Source organism: Hylobates moloch, unplaced genomic scaffold, assembly GCF_009828535.3.
Source record: "Hylobates moloch isolate HMO894 unplaced genomic scaffold, HMol_V3 SCAFFOLD_4, whole genome shotgun sequence".
NCBI lineage: Eukaryota > Metazoa > Chordata > Mammalia > Primates > Hylobatidae > Hylobates > Hylobates moloch.
In genome coordinates, this window is record NW_026652279.1 from 121,752,482 (window position 1) to 121,776,218 (window position 23,737).

General features: G+C 34.5%; 1 protein-coding gene across 12 annotated transcripts in view; it reads left to right on the plus strand.

The window, feature by feature from the left end:
• Window positions 1-23,737, plus strand: part of TDRD3 (tudor domain containing 3) — a 181,991-nt gene that overhangs the window by 22,603 nt on the left and 135,651 nt on the right. For all 12 annotated transcript variants that reach the window (XM_058437965.1, XM_058437964.1, XM_032150984.2 and 9 more), the window contains one exon: window positions 20,386-20,470. Coding sequence is in view for 8 of the 12 variants with exons in the window: in XM_032150984.2 (XP_032006875.1) it covers window positions 20,386-20,470 (85 nt within the window). In the remaining 4 variants the exon portion in view is untranslated. The remainder of the gene's footprint in view (window positions 1-20,385; window positions 20,471-23,737) is intronic.

Genomic DNA, 23,737 nt, shown 5'->3' on the forward strand with positions numbered 1-23,737 from the left:
TGTTGAGTACTTTTAAATGTGATTATTAGCGCTTAATAAAGTATCTATTTGGGTCTTTTGTCCATTAAGAATTTGGATTGTTGTACCCATCACTGATATACTAGAAAAAGAAAATGTGGAACATATACACCATGGAATACTATGCAGCCATAAAAAAGAATGAGTTCATGTCCTTTGCAGGGACATGGATGAAGCTGGAAACCATCATTCTCAGCAAACTAACATAGAAACAGAAAAACCAAGCACCATGTGTTCTCACTCATAGGTGGGAGTTGAACAGTGAGAACACATGGACACAGAGAGGGGAACATCACACACCGAGGCCTGTTGTGGGGGCGGGGGGCAAAGGGAGGGAGAACATTAGGACAAATACCTAATGCATGTGGGGCTTAAAACCTAGATGACGGGTTGATAGATGCAGCAAACCACCATGGCACATGTATACCTATGTAACAAACCTGCACATTGTGCACATGTATCCCAGAACTTAAAGTAAAATAAAAAAAAAAAGAAAGAATAGATAGATGAAAGGAGAAAGGAAGAAAAGGGATAATCTAAAGTAAATATGGTAAAATGCTAATATTTTAAAAATCTAGGTGATGTGAGCAGGAATTTTTAAAAATTATTTTTAATGTTTTTCCTATAAGTAAAAATATTTCATATTAAGACAAAAAGAGATGAAAAGGTATTTTCATCTCTTTTGTAATTATCGTGATTATGTGTTTTATATGTAATACATCATGTAATGATAGATATACTAGATTATTAATATTACAAATATAGACTTTGAAGATAGATATCATTTACATCAAGTTAATCAGTGTATAAGAAGTATGATTTTTTCTACTTGTAATTATTTCCATAAAGGTTAATGTTTTTTACCTAACAACAACAAGAACAAAAAGAAATTGGATTGTTGGACTTCTTAATGTTGATTTGTAGGAGTTGATTATATGTTCTAGATATGAGTCTTAAAATACATATGCTATGAATGTTTTTTACAATCTGTGGCCTTTTTGTTTATTTTATTAATGGTATTTTTTGATGACTAAATATTTTTAATTTTGGTCAAGATCAATTTTATCAGTTTTTTTTTCTTTTATAATGAGAGCTTTTTATGTTCAAGAATTGTTGCCTACTTCAAGTTTGTGAAGATACTTTCTTACGCTTACTTCTAGAAGCTGTAGGATATGAGTTTTATATTTAAGTATATGATCAAATTATGTTGGTTTGTGGATTGGGAAAGAAGCATGGTATTATTTTTATTTTTACAGATATTCAGGTATTTCAGTAACATTTGTAAAAAAATCTTTCTTTTTTGGATTGACTTGGCATTTTGATTGAAAATCTGTTGACCAGGCCGGGCGTGGTGGCTGATGCCTGTAATCCTAGCGCTTTGGGAGGCCGAGGTGGGCAGATCACGAGGTCAGGAGATCAAGACCATCCTGGCTAACATGGTAAAACCCCATCTGTACTAAAAATACAAAAAAAATTAGCTGGGCGTGATGGCGGGCGCCTGTAGTCCCAGCCACTCGGGAGGCTGAGGCAGGAAAATGGTGTGAACCCGGGAGGGGGAGCTTGCAGTGAGCCAAGATCACGCCACTGCACTCCAACCTAGGTGACAGAACGAGACTCCGTCTCAAAAAAAAAAAAAAATGAAAATCTGTTGACCGTATTTTGTGGGTCTATATTGTTTTATTATTCTATTTGACTGTCCTCATGCCAATATCACACTGTCTGGATTAATGAAGCTTTACGATAAGTACTGATAACAATTAGTGTGAGCCCTCATCTTTCAGGTTGATTTGGGAATTCTTGAGCATTTGCATTTCCATATTGTATTGGTTCATTTTCATACTGCTGTGAAGAAATACCCGAGACTGGGTAATTAATAAAGAAAAAGAGGTTTAATGGACTCACGGTTCCATATGGCTTAGGAGGCCCCACAATCATGGCGGAAGGTGAAGGAGAGCAAAGGCACATCCTACATGGTGGCAGGCAACAGAGCATGTGCACAGGAACTGCCCTTTATAAAACCATCGGATCCCATGAGACTTACGAGAATAGCATAGGAAAAACTTGCCTTCTTGATTCAGTTACTTCCCACTGGGTCCCTCCTGTGACACATGGGGATTATGGGAGCTACAATTCAAGATGAGATTTGGGTGGGGACACAGCCAACCTATATCACATATGAATTTTCAGATCAGTTTGTCTATTTGCTGAAGAAAATCCTACTAGGACTTATGATAACTAGAAAATGGTGGCAGTGTAGTAAATAACTTCCCAAAATCTTTCCCCCAAACTATACGGATAGCTTCACACCTAAGCAAAATCTGTGTAAAACGATGCTCTCAACCTTATGTGAGCACAGAGAATGTGGAAAGAATGTGGAAACTATCAAAGACCTGTGAGTAAAAAGAAAAAGTTAAAAGCCAGCCCCATGGTTCCACACACTCCTATGCCAATCTTGTCCCACTTGTGGGGCTTTGGTGATCCAAGGCAGACCTCAAAAAAAAAACTACAGAAAAGCAGAGGAGAGATGCAAATGAAGTGACTGGAGGGTGGTAGGAATGACCACCAGAAAGATCAGATCCACCCTAAATGTGAAAAATAAAGAAATTTGGCATATTAGGAAGATATTTCAAAGTAAGGACAAGTGCCAAGTAAAGGTCCAGAAAGAAACAGATGAAAAACAGTGGGTCAGGCATGTAACTTAAAATAGACACATGCCATATAAAGGAATTGGTGTGTGAATTAAAGGGATAGATTCTATTTAAATGGGTAAGTCTGATTTCAAAGAATAGGTACGATTTAAAGGGTTCAATTTTTGAAATGCATAGCTTCTGGGAGAGAAAAAAACAAAAAGGAAGGAAGGCATTTCCTTTGGCAACTGGATAATGAAGAGGAAAAGAAGGAAAAGGGAAAAATTAAGTCCCTGTGAGACAAAATAGAACTACAAAGGTGGAAGATTCATAATATGCCCCCTAATGAAACCAACCACTTCATTAAAGTATATAGCATTGATTGACTGGTAGGAAAGGGCGACATTGGAGTAGAAATATTGTAAAACAGCCGAATGCCACAAAAATGAACAAAAATATTTCTAAATCAGGAAAGAAATTTGCATGCAAACCGAGGAAAATTCTTTTCCCCCAAAACAACCGTGAACTATAACTCTTAAGTTCATACTCCAACAGAATTAAATTTACTCCAACAAGCATTTGGAAGTATGAAAAATCACATGAGTCAGAAATTCAAAAACTGAAGACAGAAGTGGACAATAAACAGGGACAAATGGGAGAAAAATGTTGATGGAGCTTTGGAAAGAAATGGAAGAAGATATCAGAATTATTTTAGAAATAAAGAATATAATACAAGGTACCCAAGGGAAAATGGACTAGAATGAAAATTTGATAAGGAGCATTGAAGAAAGAAAAACAGCTGTGAGAATTTAAATAAAGAAGAAATGTCAGAGAGAAAGTAGTCGAATATTATTCTTTTTATTCCAAATATTATCCAAATAATATTCCAAATATATCCTTTGGAATAATATTCAAGTCAAGGAAGGAATAATATTTGTTTTATTTGAGTACCTAAGGGGAAAAAACGAAAATAGTTGAAAAGAGCTGATATCTAAAACTGTAATTCAAGAAAACTTTCCAGATAGAAAAAGATGTAAATCCACACATTGAAAGTATGCCAAGTGCAATGAAAGATTAATCCACAGCAATTAACTCCAAGACATATCCCAGTTAAAAATTATTAGATTGTTAAGATAATAAAATCCTTAGGACCACCATGAAAAAAAGTCAAATAAAAGCGAAAGAATTATAGTAGCATCAAGCTTTTCAAACCAATATATAAAGCAAGGCAAAAATAGAGCAGCATTCAAAGAAAAGTCAGTGGAAGTATGAATTTGGGATTTTATATCTAGCCAAGCTGCTTTTTAAATATTAAAATATGTAAAAATAGTTTTCATCATACCAGAACTTTTATGCATCAAGAAATAGAGCAACTGGCTTTCTGAAACAGAAACTTCAGGAGTTTGCAGGGACACATACGTAGAAACATACCAGTAACAGGCTACTTCATTATACTACTTTCATTGCTAGTAATGATAGATTTAAGTGGACAAAATATAAGGAGGTAGAAGATGTAAACAGAGTAGCCAATAAGGTCGATCTTCTGGGTATACTGTATATTGAATGCTATATCTTGATAAGAGAAAATACTCATTTTCTTAAGTGCCTATGGCACATTCACAAAAACTGATTATATATTGTGTCATAAGGGAAGCATTAACAACTTCCATAAAGTAGAACTATTATAAACACTCTGATTACAGTGGACTAAAACTAGGATTTACTAACAAAACCAAATACAAGCCCTTTCACCTAGAAATTAAAAAGTTTGACTAAACAACTTTTTAAAAAGTATTTTAAAAAATTGTAAAAGGAGAAATACAATTAAATGTATTTAATTGTAAAAAAATGTAATGACAGTGAAGACACTTTATATCATAATTTATGTGGTGTATTTAAAGCAGTGATTAGAGGAAAATTTATTTTACTGCTTTTATTAATAAAATGAATAAATGATAAATGAACCAAATTTTCAGCTAAACTAAAAAAGATCAAGGTAAGTCAAAAGAAAGGAAGAAAAATAGTAACTATGAAAGCAGAAATTGATGAGCAAAAGAATAGAAAACCAGTAAATTTAGCAAATAAGCCAAAATCCTGATGTTTTCTCTCCCTGGCCATGCAGTGTTTTTGTTTGTTTGTTTGTTTGTTTTTGTTTTTTGAGATGGAGTCTCGCTCTGTCGCCCAGGCTGGAGTGCAGTGGCGCCATCTCGGCTCACTGCAAGCTCCGCCTCCCGGGTTCACGCCATTCTTCTGCCTCAGCCTCCCGAGTAGCTGGGACTACAGGCGCCCGCCACCACGCCCGGCTAATTTTTTGTATTTTTGGTAGAGACGGGGTTTCACTGTGTTAGCCAGGATGGTCTGGATCTCCTGACTTTGTGATCCACCCACCTTGGCCTCCGAAAGCACTGGGATTACAGGCGTGAGCCACCGCCCTGGACAGTGGTTTTTAAAAAACAACTTTATTGAGTTATAAATCACAGAAAAAAATTCACCCCTTTAAAGTGTACAGTTCTGGCTGGGCGCAGTGGCTCATGCTTGTAATCCCAGCACTTTGGGAGGCTGAGGTTGGCGGATCACTTGAGGGAGGAGTTCGAGACCAGCCTGGCCAACATGGCAAAACCCCTTCTCTACTAAAAATACAAAAATTATCCGGGCATAGTGGGATGCTCCTGTAGTCCCAACTACTCCGAAGGCTGAGGCAGGAGACTTGCTTGAACCCAGGAGGCAGAGGTTGCAGTGAGCAGAGATTGTGCCACTGCACCCCAGCCTGTGTGACAGAGGGTAACTCTGTCTCAAAAAATAAATAAATAAATAAAAAAGCATATAATTCAGTAGCTTTTCGTATATTCACAGAGATTTGTAATCATCACTGCTATCTAATTCAAGAACATTTAACCTGATATGCATTGCCATCACTGCCCTTTCCTCATAGACCCTGGCAACTTCTCATCTGCTTTCTGTCTCTATGGACTTTTTTATATGACATTTCATATAAGTGGAATCATACAAAATGTGGCTTTTAATGTTTGGCCTCTTTCACTTAGCATAACATTTTTATGGTTCATTCATGTTGCTGCATGTATCCTTCACTTATTTTTATGACAATGATATTCCAGTTTATGGAAATAACACATGTTGTTTATATCCATTTATTGGATGAACAATCTTGGTGTTTTTGAAAAAGTTAACAAAGTAGACAAACCATTAGCTAACTTATTCAAGGAAAAAAAGCATAACTATGTAAAATAAGAAATAACAAGGAGAAGTCATCTTTGAAACAGAATACATTAAAAATAACTTGATTAAAAAATGGGCAAAGGACCTGAATAAACTTTTCCCCAAAGAAGACATAAAAATGGCTAAGATGTGTATGAAAAGGTGCTCAAGATCACGAATGATCAGGGACATGCAAATTGAAACCACTATGATGTATCACCTCACACCTATAAGGATGGCTATTATCAAAAAAGATACAAGATAACATGTTGGCAGGGGTGTGGAAAAACACCCTAGTACACTGTTGATGGGAGTGTAGATGGGTACAGCCCTTATGGAAAACAGTATGGAAGCTCCTAAAGAAATTAAAAATAGAACTACAGTATGACCTAGCAATCCCTATTCTGAGAATATATCCAAAGAAGATGAAATCACTACCTCATAAAGATATTTGCACTCCCAAGTTTATTGCAGTATTAGTCACAGTAGCCAAGCTATGGAAACAATCTAAATGTCCATCGATGGAAAAATGGATAAAGAAAATGTGGTATATACAGTTGATCTTGAACAGTACGGATTTGAACTGCGTGAGTTCACTTATACGTGGATTTTCTTTGATTTCTACTATGCCACCACTGAGACAGCAAGACCAACCCCTCCTCTTCCTCCTCCTCCTCAGCCTACTCAACATGAAGACAATGAGGATGAAGACCTTAATGATGGTCTATTTCCACATAATGAGCAGTAAATATGTTTTCTCTTCCATATGGTTTTTGTAACATTTTCTTTTTATTGTAGGAATATAGTACATTATACATATACAAAACATGTATTAATTGACTATGTTATTGGTAAGGCTTCCGGTCAGCAGTGGGCTATTAGTAGTTAAGTTTTTAGGGAATCAGAATTTATACTCAGATTTTCAACGGTGCAGGGGTCGGTGCTGCTAACACCTGAGTTCAAGAGTGACTTGTATTTGCAATGAGATGTAATTGAGCCTTTAAAAAGAATGAGATCCTGCCATTTCTCACCCATGAATGGACCTATAGGATGTCATGCTAACTGAAATAAGCCAGACACAGAAAGAGAAGTATTATGTGATCTTATTTATACGTGGAATATTATAAACAAAAAAAGAGCTCAAATATAGAGATAGAGAATGAAACAGTGGTTATCACAGGCAGCGGGGAGGGTAGAGGAAATGGGGAGATGTGGGTTCAAGGACACAAAATAGATATGTAGGACAAACAAGTTGGGAGATGTACAACATGAGGACTAAAGTTATTAAAATTAGAGATTTTTGTTAAATAAGTAGATACTAGCTGCCCTTGTCACACACAAAAAGTAACTGTGAGATAATAGATACGATAATAAGCTTCACTATGGTAACTATTTTACTATGTATATGTATCCTGTAACATGTTGTAAACCTTGAATATACACAATAACAATTTTTTTAAATGTCATGAGACACTTTGCAAATACTTCTAAAAACTTATATGAAATGGGTAATTTTCTAGGAAAGTACAGATGACCAAAGTTGCCCCTATTAGAGTTAGAAAGCTTAAGCAGACCAATGTTATAGAAGAAATAGAGAAAATTAAGGAGAGATTACTCCATAAAAGCACCAAAGGACAAATGGTTTCAAAGAGGAATTCTATAAAACCTTCACATACCATATACTGTCATTCATCACTTTATGGGGTATGTTCTAGAGATGTGTTCTCAGGCAACTTTGTCACTGTGGGAACATCACAGAGTGTTGTTACACAAACCTTAATGGTATTGCCGACTACGCACATAGGCCATATGACATAGCCTGTTGCTTCTAGGCTACCAACCTGTACAGCATGTTATCGTACTGAATACTGTGGACAATTGTAACACAATTTAGTATTGTGTATGTATTTATGTATTTAAACATATTTGTATATTTAAAAATATGTAAACATAGAAAAGATACAGTAAAAATACAGTATTTTAATCTTAGAGGACCACAGTCATATATGTATCTGTCAATGACCAAAATGTTATGTGGAGTGTGACTGTATTGAAAACTGTTTTTTCTTAAGTGCAAATAGCTGTAATATCCACTTTAAATCTTTATTATTTTCAGCATCAGGTTCATCTTGGCATCAGATTTTATTGATTTTATTTTTTCTTCAGAATGTGTTCCATTTTTTCGTTCTTTGTATGTTGGTAATTTTGGATTTTGTACTGCATATTAATAGTGTTAAATTGTAAAGATTTTTGTTCTGTTGTTTTACACTGATGATTGTTGTTTCCTGTGTTATTAAAGGTACTTTTTTTTGTGGGGAGGCTGGGTTTGAACTGCAGTTTCGTTTCTTATGCAGCAGCTCCATCCTCTTTTCAAATCTTCTGTCTTCAGCTGGGATGTTTGGAGTCAGCTTAGCACGTGTCATTTGGAGGTCAGTCACGTGTAGGTAGACAGAGTTTGGTGATCTTCTCTCTACGTCTTTCCTTTGCCTGATCTCTCCACACTGTTCAGTGCTCCTGGTTTACCCACTTTCCTTTTCTGTATAATAAGAAGGGCCACTGTCACTCTGTGTAATTTGTATTTTCTTATTTATAGACTTATACTAACCAATAAGGTTCACTGAAAGTATTCATTCAGGAAGAGATAATGAATCAAGGCATTTTAAGTTGAATAGAAAATGTTCTTCGTAGATTCTAAGCTAAGGGATGGATGGCCTTTCAAAATAATGTTTTTTATTAATTAAATCAATACTTCTCAAGTAATTACTGGAATTTGTAATGGATATATTTATTTCCTGTGGCTGCGGTAACAAATTACCACAAGCTGGGTGGCTTAAAACAATTGAAATTTATTCACTTAACAGTTCTGGAGATCAGAAGTCTGAAATCAAAATGTTTTTGGAGCTGTTCTCCCTGCAGAGGCTCTAGGGGAGAATCAGTAACTTACCCCTTACAGCTTCTATGGTTGCTGACATTCCTTGGCTTGAGGCATCATCAGTCCAGTTTCTGCCTCCAGCTTCATATGGCCTTTTACTTTCCTGTGTGTCACTTTACTCTGTGTGTTTGTTTTTAAACTCCCTCTGCCTCTCTCCTATAAAAACACTTGTCATTGGATTTAGGACCTGTCTGGATTATCTGGTATGATTTTCTTATTTCAAAGTTCTTAATTTAATTACTTCTGTAAAGACTGTCTCTAAATAAAGTAACATTCACAGATTCCCAGGCATTAGGACATAAGCATATCTTTTTATGGGCCACCATGCAGGCTACTATGAAGAGGGAGGGGGGGTTGTAGTCAAATTATGTTTTCTAAGTTAATATAGGGGCCAAGGGAAAACTTTCCCTTCTCCCTCTGAAGGTTTGCTGAAAATCAGCTGAAGAAAGGCCGATTAATAGCAGGGGCATACAAAATTAATTTTATCCTGTATAGCACAAGGGAATTACAAGAGAATGATTGTTTATACAGTAGTGCACTGGGGGTACAGAAGCTTATATACTCTTCACAGAGGAGAGGGAGATGTGGACGATTTTAAGGGGGCTAGTAAATGATTTTTAGGAGAATTCAGTGGGCTTGGAGAACATACATCCTCATGCATCCTGAGACAAAGCCTTGTGGGCCCACAGAGAAGACAGTGGTTCTGTCCAGGTGTGTTGACAGACTTCAGTGTTTATTCCTGCAGTATGAGTTAATGAAAACTCAAGGAAAGGACCAGTGGTAATTTTCTTCTTTGAAGAGTCTGGAGTTTAAGCAGATAAGGGAGTATCAGAGTAAAGCTTCTTCTATTATCTGCCAGTCTCCAAGGGCCTTTAATTTAAAATAATCAGCATACCAGGGTGCCGTATTTTGGGGTGAAATTTCCTGGTCTCCTTCAATAGAAAAAAATATCTAATTTATTTGCAGCATTTCTATTTCAAAAATGTAAGCAACACTAAGCGCTTTGTATTTAAGATGCATTTTAAAGAAATGGAAATGAGAATTACTAATTCGTATTTATCAGCTGACATATATGTGGGACTATTTCACTCTTTTGACAAAAAATTTATTTGTTTAATATTTACCTGTTTAGTGACACATTTAAGTGGCTCCCCTTTTTAATTGTAATATTGTGCTTTTTATATGCCTCTTCCATTTTTTACTTCATTTTAATGTACAGGGAATCATTATGCAATTAGATTGTAAGACATATGATTGCATGTACTAGAAACAAATAGGTATTTGTCGTAATTGCGTATGATAATTGAAGTAGATTTTCATTTTTAAGATTTTGAATGACATTAAATTTTAAATGTAAATTGTAAAATGACTAATTTTTCTCTGTGCAATATAATTTTAAACTTTATTGCTTACTAGCCCTTTCTTGACATTATTGTTTTAAATTTTTACATAAATGGCAGATTGAACAAAAACGATAGCAATTCATTTTGCATTAGAAATTCTGTTCCAGGCAGAAACAATTGCACAGTCTAATGGAATAACTTATTTTCTTATTGTTAAAAAACTTTCAATTGTAAAACTGAATGATTTAAACAAAATAAATAATAAAAGTATTTCCTTCTTTCTGATGCTTTTCTTTAGTTCTCGGTGAACTCCATGTGAGTAGCCTGCTAGAAATACGTAGTCAGGCTTACCAATAAGGAAGCATATACACTTTTGACTATTAGCTGTAGCCTTTGAAGAAATTCCCTTTATCATTAGGTAAATTTTATTCTCTTTCTTTCTCATTAGAATCCAGATTTTTGAATATCATTATGTTTTGAAAATATTTTGTAGAATAAACAAGGGCACCATGTTTAAGAAGGAAGAAAACTAATACTTATTTAGCACCTACTGTATTCCAAGCATATGCTAGGTATTACATGCTGTCTCCTCATTTATTCTTAGAAAAACTCTGTAGATCAGTATTTTCAGTACTGTCTTTTTTGGCAAGGGGAAACTGAGGCACAGAAAGATGAAGTAAATTGACTAGGGTCCCACACGTATTAAAAGGTAAGGCTGAGATTTTCGTCTAGTTTTCACTAGTTTCATTAAAAAGTGATAGTTTCTCCAGCTACTCATGAAAATGCCTTCCAATTTTTATAATACCTTACATTTATAAATAGTATTTCTTAGGTAAACTTAACCAACTATGTGATCTCCTTAGGGTTAATTCTGGAAGGCCTCACCTTGAGAGACCCTCAGCATGGACTTTGTAGGCACCAATGCTATGAGTGCAGTAGTCAGTGTAGTGTTTAGGGCATTAGGCTTCATGTAAGCCTTTTGACCTGATGTGTGGTTTGATAGCCACTACCTTTGTGCGGAGAAAAAGAGGACAGAAATATTAAGTAATCTCACATCTTAAAATCTGATTTATTAAAAAGTAACCCCAGTTCTGCCTCTGAATTAATGTATGAAAATACAGAATTAGAGGAAGGCTGTAAATTACAACCCCAATGAAAGTAAAAATATCTAGGCCTTCATTTTCTACTTTTAAATTTATGTGAAGTCATGGTTTACAAAGATGAATAACAACATAGTTAGGTTACCATTGCCACTATACTTTGTAATAGATCAATTATGGGTTTTCAAGGGAATTATTTACAAATTTTTACTTGCTCAGCTGTTACAATTTTTTTAATACCAAATAAGCATTCTAGGGTGAATGCCTTCATGGATTGGTTTATGTATGGGGAAAATATTTTAATATTTTGAATATGAGTCATAAAAATAGAAGTTTGTTGTTTATTACTTATCATGATTATTTTAAAATTGTCATGCTTTATTTTGATGTCAGAGAAAAGCAATTATTGAAATAATGTTGAAAATGCTTTTTGTAACTATTCTACAGCAAAAAAGCATTAGTCTGTAACAATTTATGTGTACTTTATTTTTATAAAATCATCTATTTCCAGAGGATATAGATGTAGAAGAGATGGGAAGAGAAAATTGTCTTAATATATATCTAATGGTGAGGTATTTCTTGAATGCTTACTAAATGAGTTTTTTTTAAACTCTGAGTGATCTTTATATCAAACACAAATTCAAAATTATAATAGTCTATTTTATTTTCTTTGTTATCCCTATTCTCCAACAAAAAACAAAGGTCAGAAACCTTTAAGCTAGTTTAGTATCTCTTCAGGGTCTTAGCTTCAACAGGAGTATATTTTACTTGTGAAACAAGGTTGTCATCTAGTGGTGCTTTCAAGTAGTACAGCTTTCACAATTAGCTACCTGATAGTCTTCAGCTTTTTAAAGGAAGTGCTTAACATAAAGCTATCTAGGTTTAACTTTTCAGAATTTAAACACTTTTGAATACTGTTAAATTAGATATAAACTTACAAAGATTTTCCCTAGAAATTTTTTTAATTTCCATCTCAATTTTTAAAATAAATTTTTTGTTTGGCTACTGAAATACTGATATTTGACCAGTGTGGATATTAACCATGATGTATATCAAGGCATTTCATATTGTTTTGCATCATCAGAAGTTGTTTATTTAGAAGAAGATTCTTAAATAGCGTTAAGTAATTAAAAAAATTTTTTTGCATATTAATCCTTTCACCAGCCTGAGCAACAAAGCAAGACTATCTTTACCAAAAAAAAAAAAAAAAAAGGTGGAACTAATGTATATTTATGATTGCAAAGAAATCATAAAAACTAAAAACCTAAAAAATAATGCATATTAATAGATAGTTTATTAATGAGTAAAATCTCGTATTGAAAATAGTTTACTACATTAAGATTAACACTACATGCTGGTACTTAGAAGTACTTTAAATAGTATGTACCTTTATTTATCTGATGCATTTATATATAAGCCACAGAGAAAATTAAATTTTTAAGCTAACATTGATTCAAGTCCTAGTTTAATTGTTGGAATACAGATTGTGGCATTCAATTTGGGATAGGAAGTGGCTACTTTGCCTAGACAAGAAAAGAAAATGTGGTAATATTAATAGAAGAGGTACTTAGTCGTTAAGGGAAACAAAATAAAAGACCTCTTTTTTCATTTTCCACCATTTTTCATAGTACTCACTCCTCTGAATTACCTTTTGTAGAATTCTGATCCTTCTGTTTATTATGCTTAATAGAGCTTTTGCCATGGAATTCATGGATTCATTCAACTAACTGCTGGTGGAACACCAGCAGTTTTATATTCTCATGTGCTGTCCTTCCAATATATCTGTAAGCTGTATTGAATATATTGATTTTATTTTTAACAGGTTAGCTGAAGAAAATCTTGTGCCCCAATTCTTACTAGCATTTTTACCTTACTAATCTTGTTATTCATTATGGCAAAATACTGTATTTTCCCGTTATGTTCATAAACAAGAACTTGCAAGCCATTTCCTTCTGCCCTAGAGGAGGGAATCGGCAAGTTAATTCTTTCAATGTCTCTGGCTAGGTATAGTATAGTAAGAGTCTATAAGAATAATATATAAAACAAATTTTTGGCAGGTGTATTACAATCAATTTACACTATGGAGAGAGAAACAGTTTAGGCAGAGTGAACAGAGAGATCTTCGTATGGGTAATTTTTAAAAAATATCTTTACAACATTAAAGTTTTGGGAATTTGCAGTAGGTCAGGAACTTCCATGTTTGCTAAGATCAAAAATATCCTTTAATAGAAGTTATTTTTTTAATTCTCTTTTATGTTTTTTCCCTCTCTTGTCCCACTTTAGCTTGGGTAATTGGGAATTAGTTATCTTTATTTTCTTTGTGGCTAAGCAAGAATTCATTTATCAAACTCCCATTTTGGTATTTGGATATCATGTGCGGGGGCTAGTAACCTCAGTGTGGTAGCAAATAATCAGGTGTAGGTTAGAACCCCAAAAATTGCATGAAGCCATTTGATTTGGGTTTTTGACATAGTCCCTATCCATTGTGAAGAATGTTTTCACTCTTGGTTTTCTCATTGGCATTTTAAAGACTTTTCATGTGTCATCAGCCTAGTTTATATCAATGTGCAATAATTCTGTATTTTATTATTTTAGGAAGTCAAGTCGCAGTTCAGATTTGAATGGGCATTCATTATTTCAATGGGTGGCAGGGGGTAAAGAGAACAAAACTTTAGTGTTTGCTTTTATGGCTCACTTTCTGGCCAATTAAAACATTTCTCCTCCTTAAAAATATAAGTAGTCCTCAAAGTCTGAAGTAAGCATGGGTTCTTTATATGTCAAGTTTGTAAAATATTTATGTCAATGATCAGACTGCATGATTTGATACTTTTTAGTGTGATGTAAACAACTCACCAGAGGTTTGTTACAGGCATAATTGTGTTCTTTGCTCTCCCAGTGTGTACAAAGTGACCTAAAAGATACTTGGTTCTTTTCTTGCTTGGAAAGGAAGTTGGCTATGAATGTTATACTATCTGAGGTACACTTACGGCACAACACTGTATGTCAAAGACAGCTTGGAAGTGAACAGGAGCAAATAATTTAAATAAACTAATGTGTTTAATAAGCACAAAGTATATGTACCACATGCAGGCTGAGCCCTGTTTTGTTTGGCTTGTACACTGCTTTACAGAAATCTAGAAGCTAAAAATCAAATCTGATGCAGTAACTGCTTTACCAGTCCTCGTGCAGACATGGCTGCCCCCTTTAGCTGATCTGTAGTTTGCCTTGCTCCTTTTTCATTATCTATACGTTATGGCCAGTGAGTAAGTTAGATTCACTGATATTACCTGCTTTCAAAGAAATGGATCAAAAGAAAATTGGCCCTCTTCTTTCCTTACTGATGGTAAAGGGTGGTAATGGAGATCTACTATCTGGAACAATGAGTTTAAAACAATAGTGTTTGTTTTATCACAGTTTTCTGCCAACTGAGATTCTTGAGCTATGGGTTGGACATGTCTGTTTTATATGCCAAATGACTTCTGAACATGAGGTGAAGACAGTTAAGTGATTCTAAGACAGAATTTTGACATCTTCTTATAAATAGAAGCATTTACTAAAGAAAGCATTTTCTAAAATCCCTTTTTAAAAAGTTATGAGCACTTAAGGCTGGGTATGGTGGCTCATGCCTGCAATCCTAGCACTTTGGGAGGCCAAGGTGGGCGGATTGTTGGAGCTCAGGAGTTGGAGACCAGCCTCTGCAACATGGTGAAATCTCATCTCTATAAAATAAAATAAAATAATTAAGTGGGCATGGTGGTGAGTGCCTGTAATCCCAGCTATTTGGGGGACTGAGCCATGAGAATTGCTTGAGCCCAGGCAGTTGAGGCTCTAGTGAGCTGCCTTTGTGCCACCGCATTCCAGCCTGGTGAAAAGTGAGACCCTGTTGGAAAAAAAAAAAAAATTGAGCACTTACTAAACTGTGGTGACTTAAAAATTGCATTATTTGAAGGTAAAATTAGTGAGAAATATTTGTCTGTTCTGTGAGTATCATGCAGAAATTTAGCCTTTTAATGCCCTGCTTGTCAGTAAAATGTATTCAGATGTTGTCATAGTTTAGATTAGTAATAAGTGGTTTTATAATGTTAATGTCCAAAATCTCCACTAGAGAGTGAAAAAAAAAAGTGTGCTTTTGCTGGCTGTTTTAGTAAAGAAGAACCCTCTGTTGTCAGTTTCTTCTTTAGTATCAATGCCCTTGGGTTTTAGGTGTTCAAAGATGGCACATGGGAATTGATGATAATCCTCTTCTCTCAAGGTCCACCAGGTGGGTATGCACAGGGACCGTAACTGGAGTGCCTGCTCCACTTTTTAATTGCTTTCTTTCCTGATTACCACAATTAAGACTGGTGAATCCTGTGTTGTGTTGTTCTTCAGTTACTGTGTTACTGAAGTTCTTGAAGCACATTTTGGTCTTTGAGTTTTTTATCACTTGTTTTATTCATTGGTAATATTGGAGTTTTAAATGTTTATAAAAATGAAATGATTAATTTGTAAATCCCAAATTATGGTTAACTTAGGCTCAGTCCTTCTGTGACAATCGTCCAGTATTAACAAAAGGATCAGTAAGATATTATTCAGGGAGAGCTGTGAATGGGTGCCCTGTTTCTTGAAAATTATGGAGTAAACCTATAAGGCTTAAGTTTTTTGGTTTTGTTATGTTCAGAAAACCTTTTATAGGCCTCATTATCTTCTTATTTCAATAGTTTTTTTGGGTACAGGTGGTTTTTGGTTACCTAGATAAGTTCTATAGTGGTGAATTCTGAGATTTTAGTGTACCCATCATTCAAGCAGGGTACACTGTACCCAATATGTAGTCTTTTATCCCTCACCCTCTCCCAACCTACCCCAGTAGAGTCCCCAAAGTCCATTATATCACTCTGTATGTATTTGCACCCTCATGCCTTAGCTCCCACTTACAAGTGAGAACATAAAGTATTTGGTTTTCCATTCCTGAGTTCGTTTATGCAGAATAATGGCCTCCAGCTCCATCCGAGTTGTTGCAAAAGACATTATTTCAATTCGTTTTTATGGCTGAGTAGTATTCTATGGTGTATATATGCCACATTTTCTTTATTCACTCTTTGGTTGATGTACACTTAAGTTGGTTCCACATCTTTGCAATTGCAAATTATGCTGCAGTAAACGTGTGTGCATGTGTCTTTTCATATAATGACTTCTTTTCCTTTGGGTAGATACCCAGTAGTAGGATTGTTGGATCAAATGGTAGATCTACTTTTAGTTCTTTAAGGAATCTCCATACTGTTTTCCATAGCGGTTGTACCAATTTACATTTCTGCCAGCAGTGTAAACCACATCATGACAACATCTATGGTTTTTTTTTTTTTTTTTTACTTTTTAATTATGGCCTTTCTTAGAGGAGTAAGGTGGTTTCTCATTGTGGTTTTGATTTGCATTTCCCTAGTGATTAGTGATGCTGAGCATTTTTTCATATGTTCGTTGGCCGTTTTTGTATATCTTCTTTTGAGAAATGTCTATTTCCATCCTTTGCCCACTTTTGGATGGGATTATTATTTTTTTTTTTTTCTTGCTGATTTGTTTGAGTTCCTTGTAGATTCTGGATTCTAGTCCTTTTTGCATAGTTTGCAAATATTTTCTCCTGCTCTGTGGGTTGTCTGTTTACTCTGCTGATGATTTCTTTTGCTGATGAGAAGTTTTTAGTTTAATTAAGTTCTACTTACTTTTTATTTTTGTTGCATTTTTTGGGGGGTCTTAGTCATGAATTCTTTGCCTATGCCAATGTCCAAAGAGTTTTCCAAAGTTTAGAATTTCTAAACCATGAAAATGTTTAGAATTTCTAAACCATGAAAATATTTAGAATTTTCATGATTTCAGGTCTTAGATTTAAATCTTTGATCCATCTTGAGTCGATTTTTGTATAAGGTGAGAGATGGGGATCCAGTTTCATTCTTCTACATGTGGCTTGCCAGTTTTCCCAGCACCATTTATTGAATAGGGTGTCCTTTCCCCAATTTATGTTTTTGTATGCTTTGTTGAAGATCAGTTGGCTGTATTTGGCCTTATTTCGAGGTTCTCTATTCTGTTCCGTTGGTATCATTGCCTATTTTTATGCCAGTACCATGCTGTTTTGGTAACTGTAGCCTTGTAATATAATTTTAAGTCCAGCAATGTGATGTATGGGCCTTGTTTGAAAGAAATCACATATTTGACTTATGCGGATAAAGGCAAGTTTCCAAACCCTTACAACTCTGCCTTTAGAGTTTTTGTTAGACTTTACCTTTTAATATTTTGTAGGGATGGAATATTTTTATTCTTCTGAAAACTTGAATATCTAATAATTAGTTGATGCTAGTTTCCTGATCTTCTACGATGCAGAAGGGAACAGCATGACTGCTTTTATCAACTGAGTTTTATACCTGTTCTTGTTTAATGTACCTTGGAGCTCACCGATTGAATTTGTCTAGTTCTGCTTTTGTCTGTGTGAGTTGCTGAAGTATCTAGCTGATTAGGAAACTGATTTGGATAGCTACTGGCTTTTTTTTTTATGAGATTATCATATCACTAGTATCAGCATTAATTGTTTGATAAATTAAATTTTTTTTTTTTTTTTTTTTTTGAGGCGGAGTTTCGTTCTTGTTGCCCAGGCTGGAGTGCAATGGCATGATCTCGGCTCACTGCAACCTCTGCCTCCCGGGTTCAAGCAATCAAGCAATTCTCCTGCCTCAGCTTCCCAAGTAGCTGTGATTACAGGCATGTGCCACCACGCCTGGCTAATTTTGTATTTTTAGTAGAAATGGAGTTTCATCATGTTGCTCAGGCTGGTCTGGAACTCCTGACTTCAGGTGATCCACCTGCCTTGGCCTTCCAAGGTGCTGGGGTTACAGGCATGAGCCACTGTGCCCAGCTGAAAATGGTGTGTTGTAATGGAAAGAGTGCTGAATTGGGAGTTAGGAGTCATTTTTGTTTTTAACTTTGCATCTTCTAAATTTCTGTTTTGGGGGCAAGTTTAGTTTTACATCTCTAGGACTCCATCTGTAAAGTTGAAGAGGTGAATTTTGGTTCTTTTTAAATGAAATGAAATTAAATTAATTTATTATAATATAAATAATCTATTATAATTTAAATTAATTAACCTATTCTAGTTTATCTGACATCCTATAATTCTTTAATTCTACAGTTTCCTTTCTAGAAAACAAAATATTCTATTAGTCATTGCATACTATTTCCCTCTCGTGTAGGAGCTTGGAAAGCGTGTTTTTGTAATCACTCAATCAGAATTTAATTTATCACCCATATCCTTTCATGTACTGTTGCTTTCTAAAATTGGTCTCAACCTATACTTACCTCTTTTTTCTTCTCCATTTTCCAGCCAGAAAGCTCTAGGATATTATTCCTAGAAGATGCTTCACGCTTACTCACGTCCATGTTTTTGATTACACTATTCCTTTTCTGTGTTTTTCCCATCCCACAGTCACGTTGAGCCCCTATAACATTTTTATAGTTATTTTGGCCTTGTATGATAGCTGTTTATGTATTGTGTTGCACTGTATAGGAGACTGTAAACTTCTTGAGGGCAGGTGTTTAGTTTTCATCATTTTACTAATCTTATTACTGATTTCACACAATACTTTTCACATAAGAGGGGCATAATATTTATGAAAGTGAATTTGTAAGATGATTAATTAGAGTTACAGATACAGTTGGACAATTTTTCACTATTCATAGTGAAAAATTAACAGGATAATAAATTATTATAGCCATTTTGAGTTAAAGCAGTATTTTAACCATCGAAATTGACTGCAGATATTTGTATTCCATGGTCACTTATATACTGTCATTCCTGCCTACCATCTATTCATTCTTACTGACTCATCTATATATTTGTATTTTTTCTGTCACCCATTTAACTACTTGCCTTCATTTATCATTGTGGTTTAGCAGTGTCATGGTCTTAAACTTTTAATAGTACCTAATTTTGTTAACATTCTTGGTTTGATTTAAATATATATATTTTTGACTTATCTCCTTGGTCTTGCTCATTGGCTTATCTACTTTAATCTTCTATTGCTCTTCTGTACTGTTCTAACTATTCACATTTCTTTTCACTTGCTTTTTTACTTTGGAGAAATTATTCTCTACTTCTTAAACCACTTTTTTTGGTTGATATTTCTGGGTAAGGTTTACTTTGATAAGTATCTTAGAATCAGTCTAGTGTTGAGGGTTGATGGTGGAATTGCTGTTCATCAAAAATGAGCTTGAGTTAGATCTCTTAGACTAGCAGTCTTGGATCCTTTTAACTGTGGAAGAATGTCTGCAATGGTGATGGTACCATTAGCCATTGGGTTAAAGGGGTTGATACTGATTATAAAAAATGTGAGATATTAATCGGGGTTTTTACAAGTGAATTTTTGATGGTTGATTCTAGAATTGTTGAGTTTATCAAAGAGTTTCAAAATGTCCATGGGTATGGGTAGAGATGAATTTTTTTCCTTCAGATTCAGTAATCTCGTTACTCTTGAATGAATTGTCTCTGACAGATGCATGGTTGATTTGGACTGGATAAAAGAAAAAAGGGCAAATAAGACAATGAGTAAAAAAAACTGAAAAGAGATAGGAAAAGTAAAAGATGTATTGTAAAAAGTTGCTATCTTTGTGTTATTTGGAATTAATAGCCTTTATTGAAGGATGCTTGAGAACATTATGTGAAAGAAAGGGAACTTGAGAAGATAATCTGAGAAAGTCCGAGAGAAGTTCTTCTGTACTAAGTTTAAAACAGTGTTGATTTTAGTTTTATTTTTATAACACATCTCAATCTCTTTTTAAGAGCTTACTGTATTAACAGATACTTAAGTCGAGATTATATTTGTATAATAGCAAAGAGTAGCTTATACATCCCTTAAGTATATTGACATTTAAATAGCTTTTCTCAGAAAGCATATGAATAATCTTATTGACACAACATCTCTTTAAGGGTACAAAAGAAAAGTATGCACTGTTCATCTCTTCTATAAGACATAGTAAATAAACAGGGAATCCATATCCAAGACTCTTTCCCTAGTATTTGTAGCAGAAGCACCTTATAGTAGAAAACAAAATTGCATGTAGACTTAGGAAAAGAATTTTGGTTAATTTTGATTTTAGATAATATTAAGCCATTTATTTTATTTTAACAGGTATCTTTCAGATGAAGGCATTGAAGCTTGCACAAGCTCTCCAGACAAAGTCAATGTAAATGACATCATCCTGATTGCTCTCAATGTAGGTTATATTTATTAACTTGTAAACATTTGAAATCTGGAAGCTATATTCATAAAAAAGTCTCAGAATAAATTGGGTTATATGATAACAAATATAGAGAACATCTTTCCTATTTTGTCCATTTTAGGTTGTAGTGACGTTTGTTGAATTTGGTAATCTCATATTAGCAAGTTATTAATATCTATTATGCAGAATCCAATGAAAAAGGAAAAAATGAAATTAACATCCCTTTTTTTCACCCACTGATCAGTTATAGACTTTTTTAACATTTACAGTAGCTATGTAATAGTAGTAAAAACTGACTATTCATTAAAATGAATTGCCATTTAATTTACATAGAAACTCTAGCTAGGTTATAACTTTTTGACAGTGGTATTTATTGTTTCAAAATAGCTTTTCATGATGATAGAAATAATACTTATTGTGGAACATTTCAGAAAAAAACAGAAAAGCAAAATAAGAAAATTAAATCTGCTTATAATTACTATTAATGTTTTAGTGTATATTTCTTTTCAACTCTTTCTCCACCCAACCCTCTAGCTGTTTTTTTTTTTTTTTTTCCATAACTGGATTGGCTTTTGGGTTTTTTCAAGAGTTATAAAAATTGTTTGAAATAAAAATGTAAGTAAACAGGCCAGGCACGGTGGCTCACGCCTGTAATCCGAGCACATTGGGAGGCCAAGGCAGGAGGATCATGAGGTCAGGAGTTCAAGACCAGCCTGGTCAATATGGTGAAACCCCATTTCTAGTATAGATAAAAAAATTAGCCGGGCGTGGTAGTGTGTGCCTGCAGTTCCAGCTGCTCAGGAGGCTGAGACAGAAGAATCGCTTGAACCCAGCAGGTGGAGGTTGCAGTGAGCCAAGATCGTGCCATTGCACTCCAGCCTGGGCAACAGAGCAAGACTCTGTCTCAAAAAAAAAAAAAAAAAGTAAGTAAACAAATGTTCTTTTCTCATTCCTGCAGTTACCCTCTGATTGTTTTTCTATGTAGCTTTATAATAAGCTATAAACAATCAAATTTATGTACTACGATATATGGTCAATGAAATTCCTAAAAGAACTATAGTCTGACAAATCCATCATATCACTGCAAAATCAATGTAAAGCAGAAATGATGGGCACAGGGAACATTTAAAATATAAACAAATGTATAAATCTAACGTTAAAATTACTTAAATTTATATTTATAAAATTAAACTTGGGTTTAAACAGATAAAATTTATGTCCTACACTGAGTCATCGTTTTTTCAGCCTCTTTGAATTTTACTTAACAAGTAAGATCATTTATTTTGGTTTCTGAGCTAAGTATTTAGGTTTTTAATAAATAAAAGACTAATTTTTTAATAATAAGCATTAGCTAGAAATTATACATGTTATTTATGACTAAAAACTGTTTTTCTTTGTCTTGCACTGAAATTAGTTAATTCTATTGCTTAAAAATATTATAAAGGACTCTTGTTTAAGAAAAACTTCCTAAAGATTCTAGGAAAGAGATTTTATGACAATTTGCTGGTTTTTTAAAAAATTTATATACTTAGGTAAATAGCAATAAACTATAATTGGTATGAAAATTGAATAAAATAAATCAGGATGAAGTATTTGTGCTGTGTTCATAAGAGGGAGGTGCATGCTGACTATTATCTGAATGAGTTAATTTGTCTTTTTTATTTTCCCTGAAATATGTGGTTAAATACTGCAGTCCAAAGCTGTGATGCCATATGATAGGAAAAAAACATTTTGATTAGGGTGAAGCCTATACCAGACAAATAATCTGTTTTTCCAAATTTAACATCTTTTAATAAAATTTAGGCATTTATAGTATTCTGTTGAATTTTTTTTCAACTTTTGGGTGATTGTGGGAAATTAACCACTAGTTGAGAAAGACATGTATTACTGATTCTTATTGTACATATATGTACGTACCCACACATGCATAGCTAATTATATATTGGGAGGATAATCCATGAACAAGTTTTCTTCTCTTCTTTCTGTGGGGTACACGCTGAGCTTGTTCCTTTATCTAACAATGAACACTGTAGTAACATGTATATAGTGTTTCTTTCCAGGGAAGCCCTCTGGAGACTAATACTCAAGGCCTTTATTGGGCTGCCCACAAAGGTACCAAAATTTCAGATCCCTCCCAGAAAACAGATGTCCACCATAAATCATATTGTTTATATGAATAATCCATGCAGTGAATTACATTTTTAGTTAGGGAGTGGTCCAAGTGCAAAGTCCCTAGCTGCCAGCCTAGGGCTAACCTTGTAAGCTGGCCTTTCTAAAGATAGCTGCCTCAGATCTGCTATGTAACTTTTAGGTTTAGCTTTTTATGTTGAAAAGGAATGTTTTTAATTTTTGCTTTTTAAATTGGAGAGTAAGAATATTAAGAAATGAGATTGAAATCCAGCATGTAAGTTTTACGTTCAAATACTGGAATTATTCAGAAAAATATTTAATGATAGCCCAGTCTTAAATTACTGATCACTATCCATTAGTAAAAATTTATGTATTTATTTATTTATTTACTTATTTATTTATTTATTTTTTTTGAGATGGAGTCTCGCTCTGTCACTCAGGCTGGGGTGCAGTGGCGCGATCTCAGCTCACAGCAAGCTCCGCCTCCCGGGTTCACGCCATTCTCCTGCCTCAGCCTCTCCGAGTAGCTGGGACTACAGGCGCCCGCCACCACGCCCGGCTAATTTTTTGTATTTTTAGTAGAGACGGGGTTTCACCGTGGTCTCGATCTCCTGACCTCGTGATCCGCCCGCCTCGGCCTCCCAAAGTGCTGGGATTACAAGCGTGAGCCACCGCGTCCGGCCCCATTAGTAAAAATTTAAAAACAAATTATATTTTTATTTCCTTTAAGATTTTGTATAATATAAAATGATTCGCCAAGTAGATATTATCTTGCATTTACTTAAGTAAATAGGGATTGTGTGTGTGTGTGTGTGTGTGTATTTATGTGTGCATGTGTATGTGTGTGTGGGTAGGTAGATGCTAAAAGTTTTCCTGTATTATTATTTTTTGTTGTTCAATATAACAGCATTCTTGGACCCAGTCATCATCCTAGCAATCCTGATATAATGGCATCTGAATAATAAAATTGTCTTAATAGTATGAATTTAGGGCATTTAAAGATTTGGTAGATCATTTTCATCTTGCTAAAAATACATCAAAATAACATTTGTATATTTAAGGACACATACTATGTATATGTATGGCACTTTAGAAATTATGTAAACTTTGAGTGTGTAGTCTTTTTTTAGC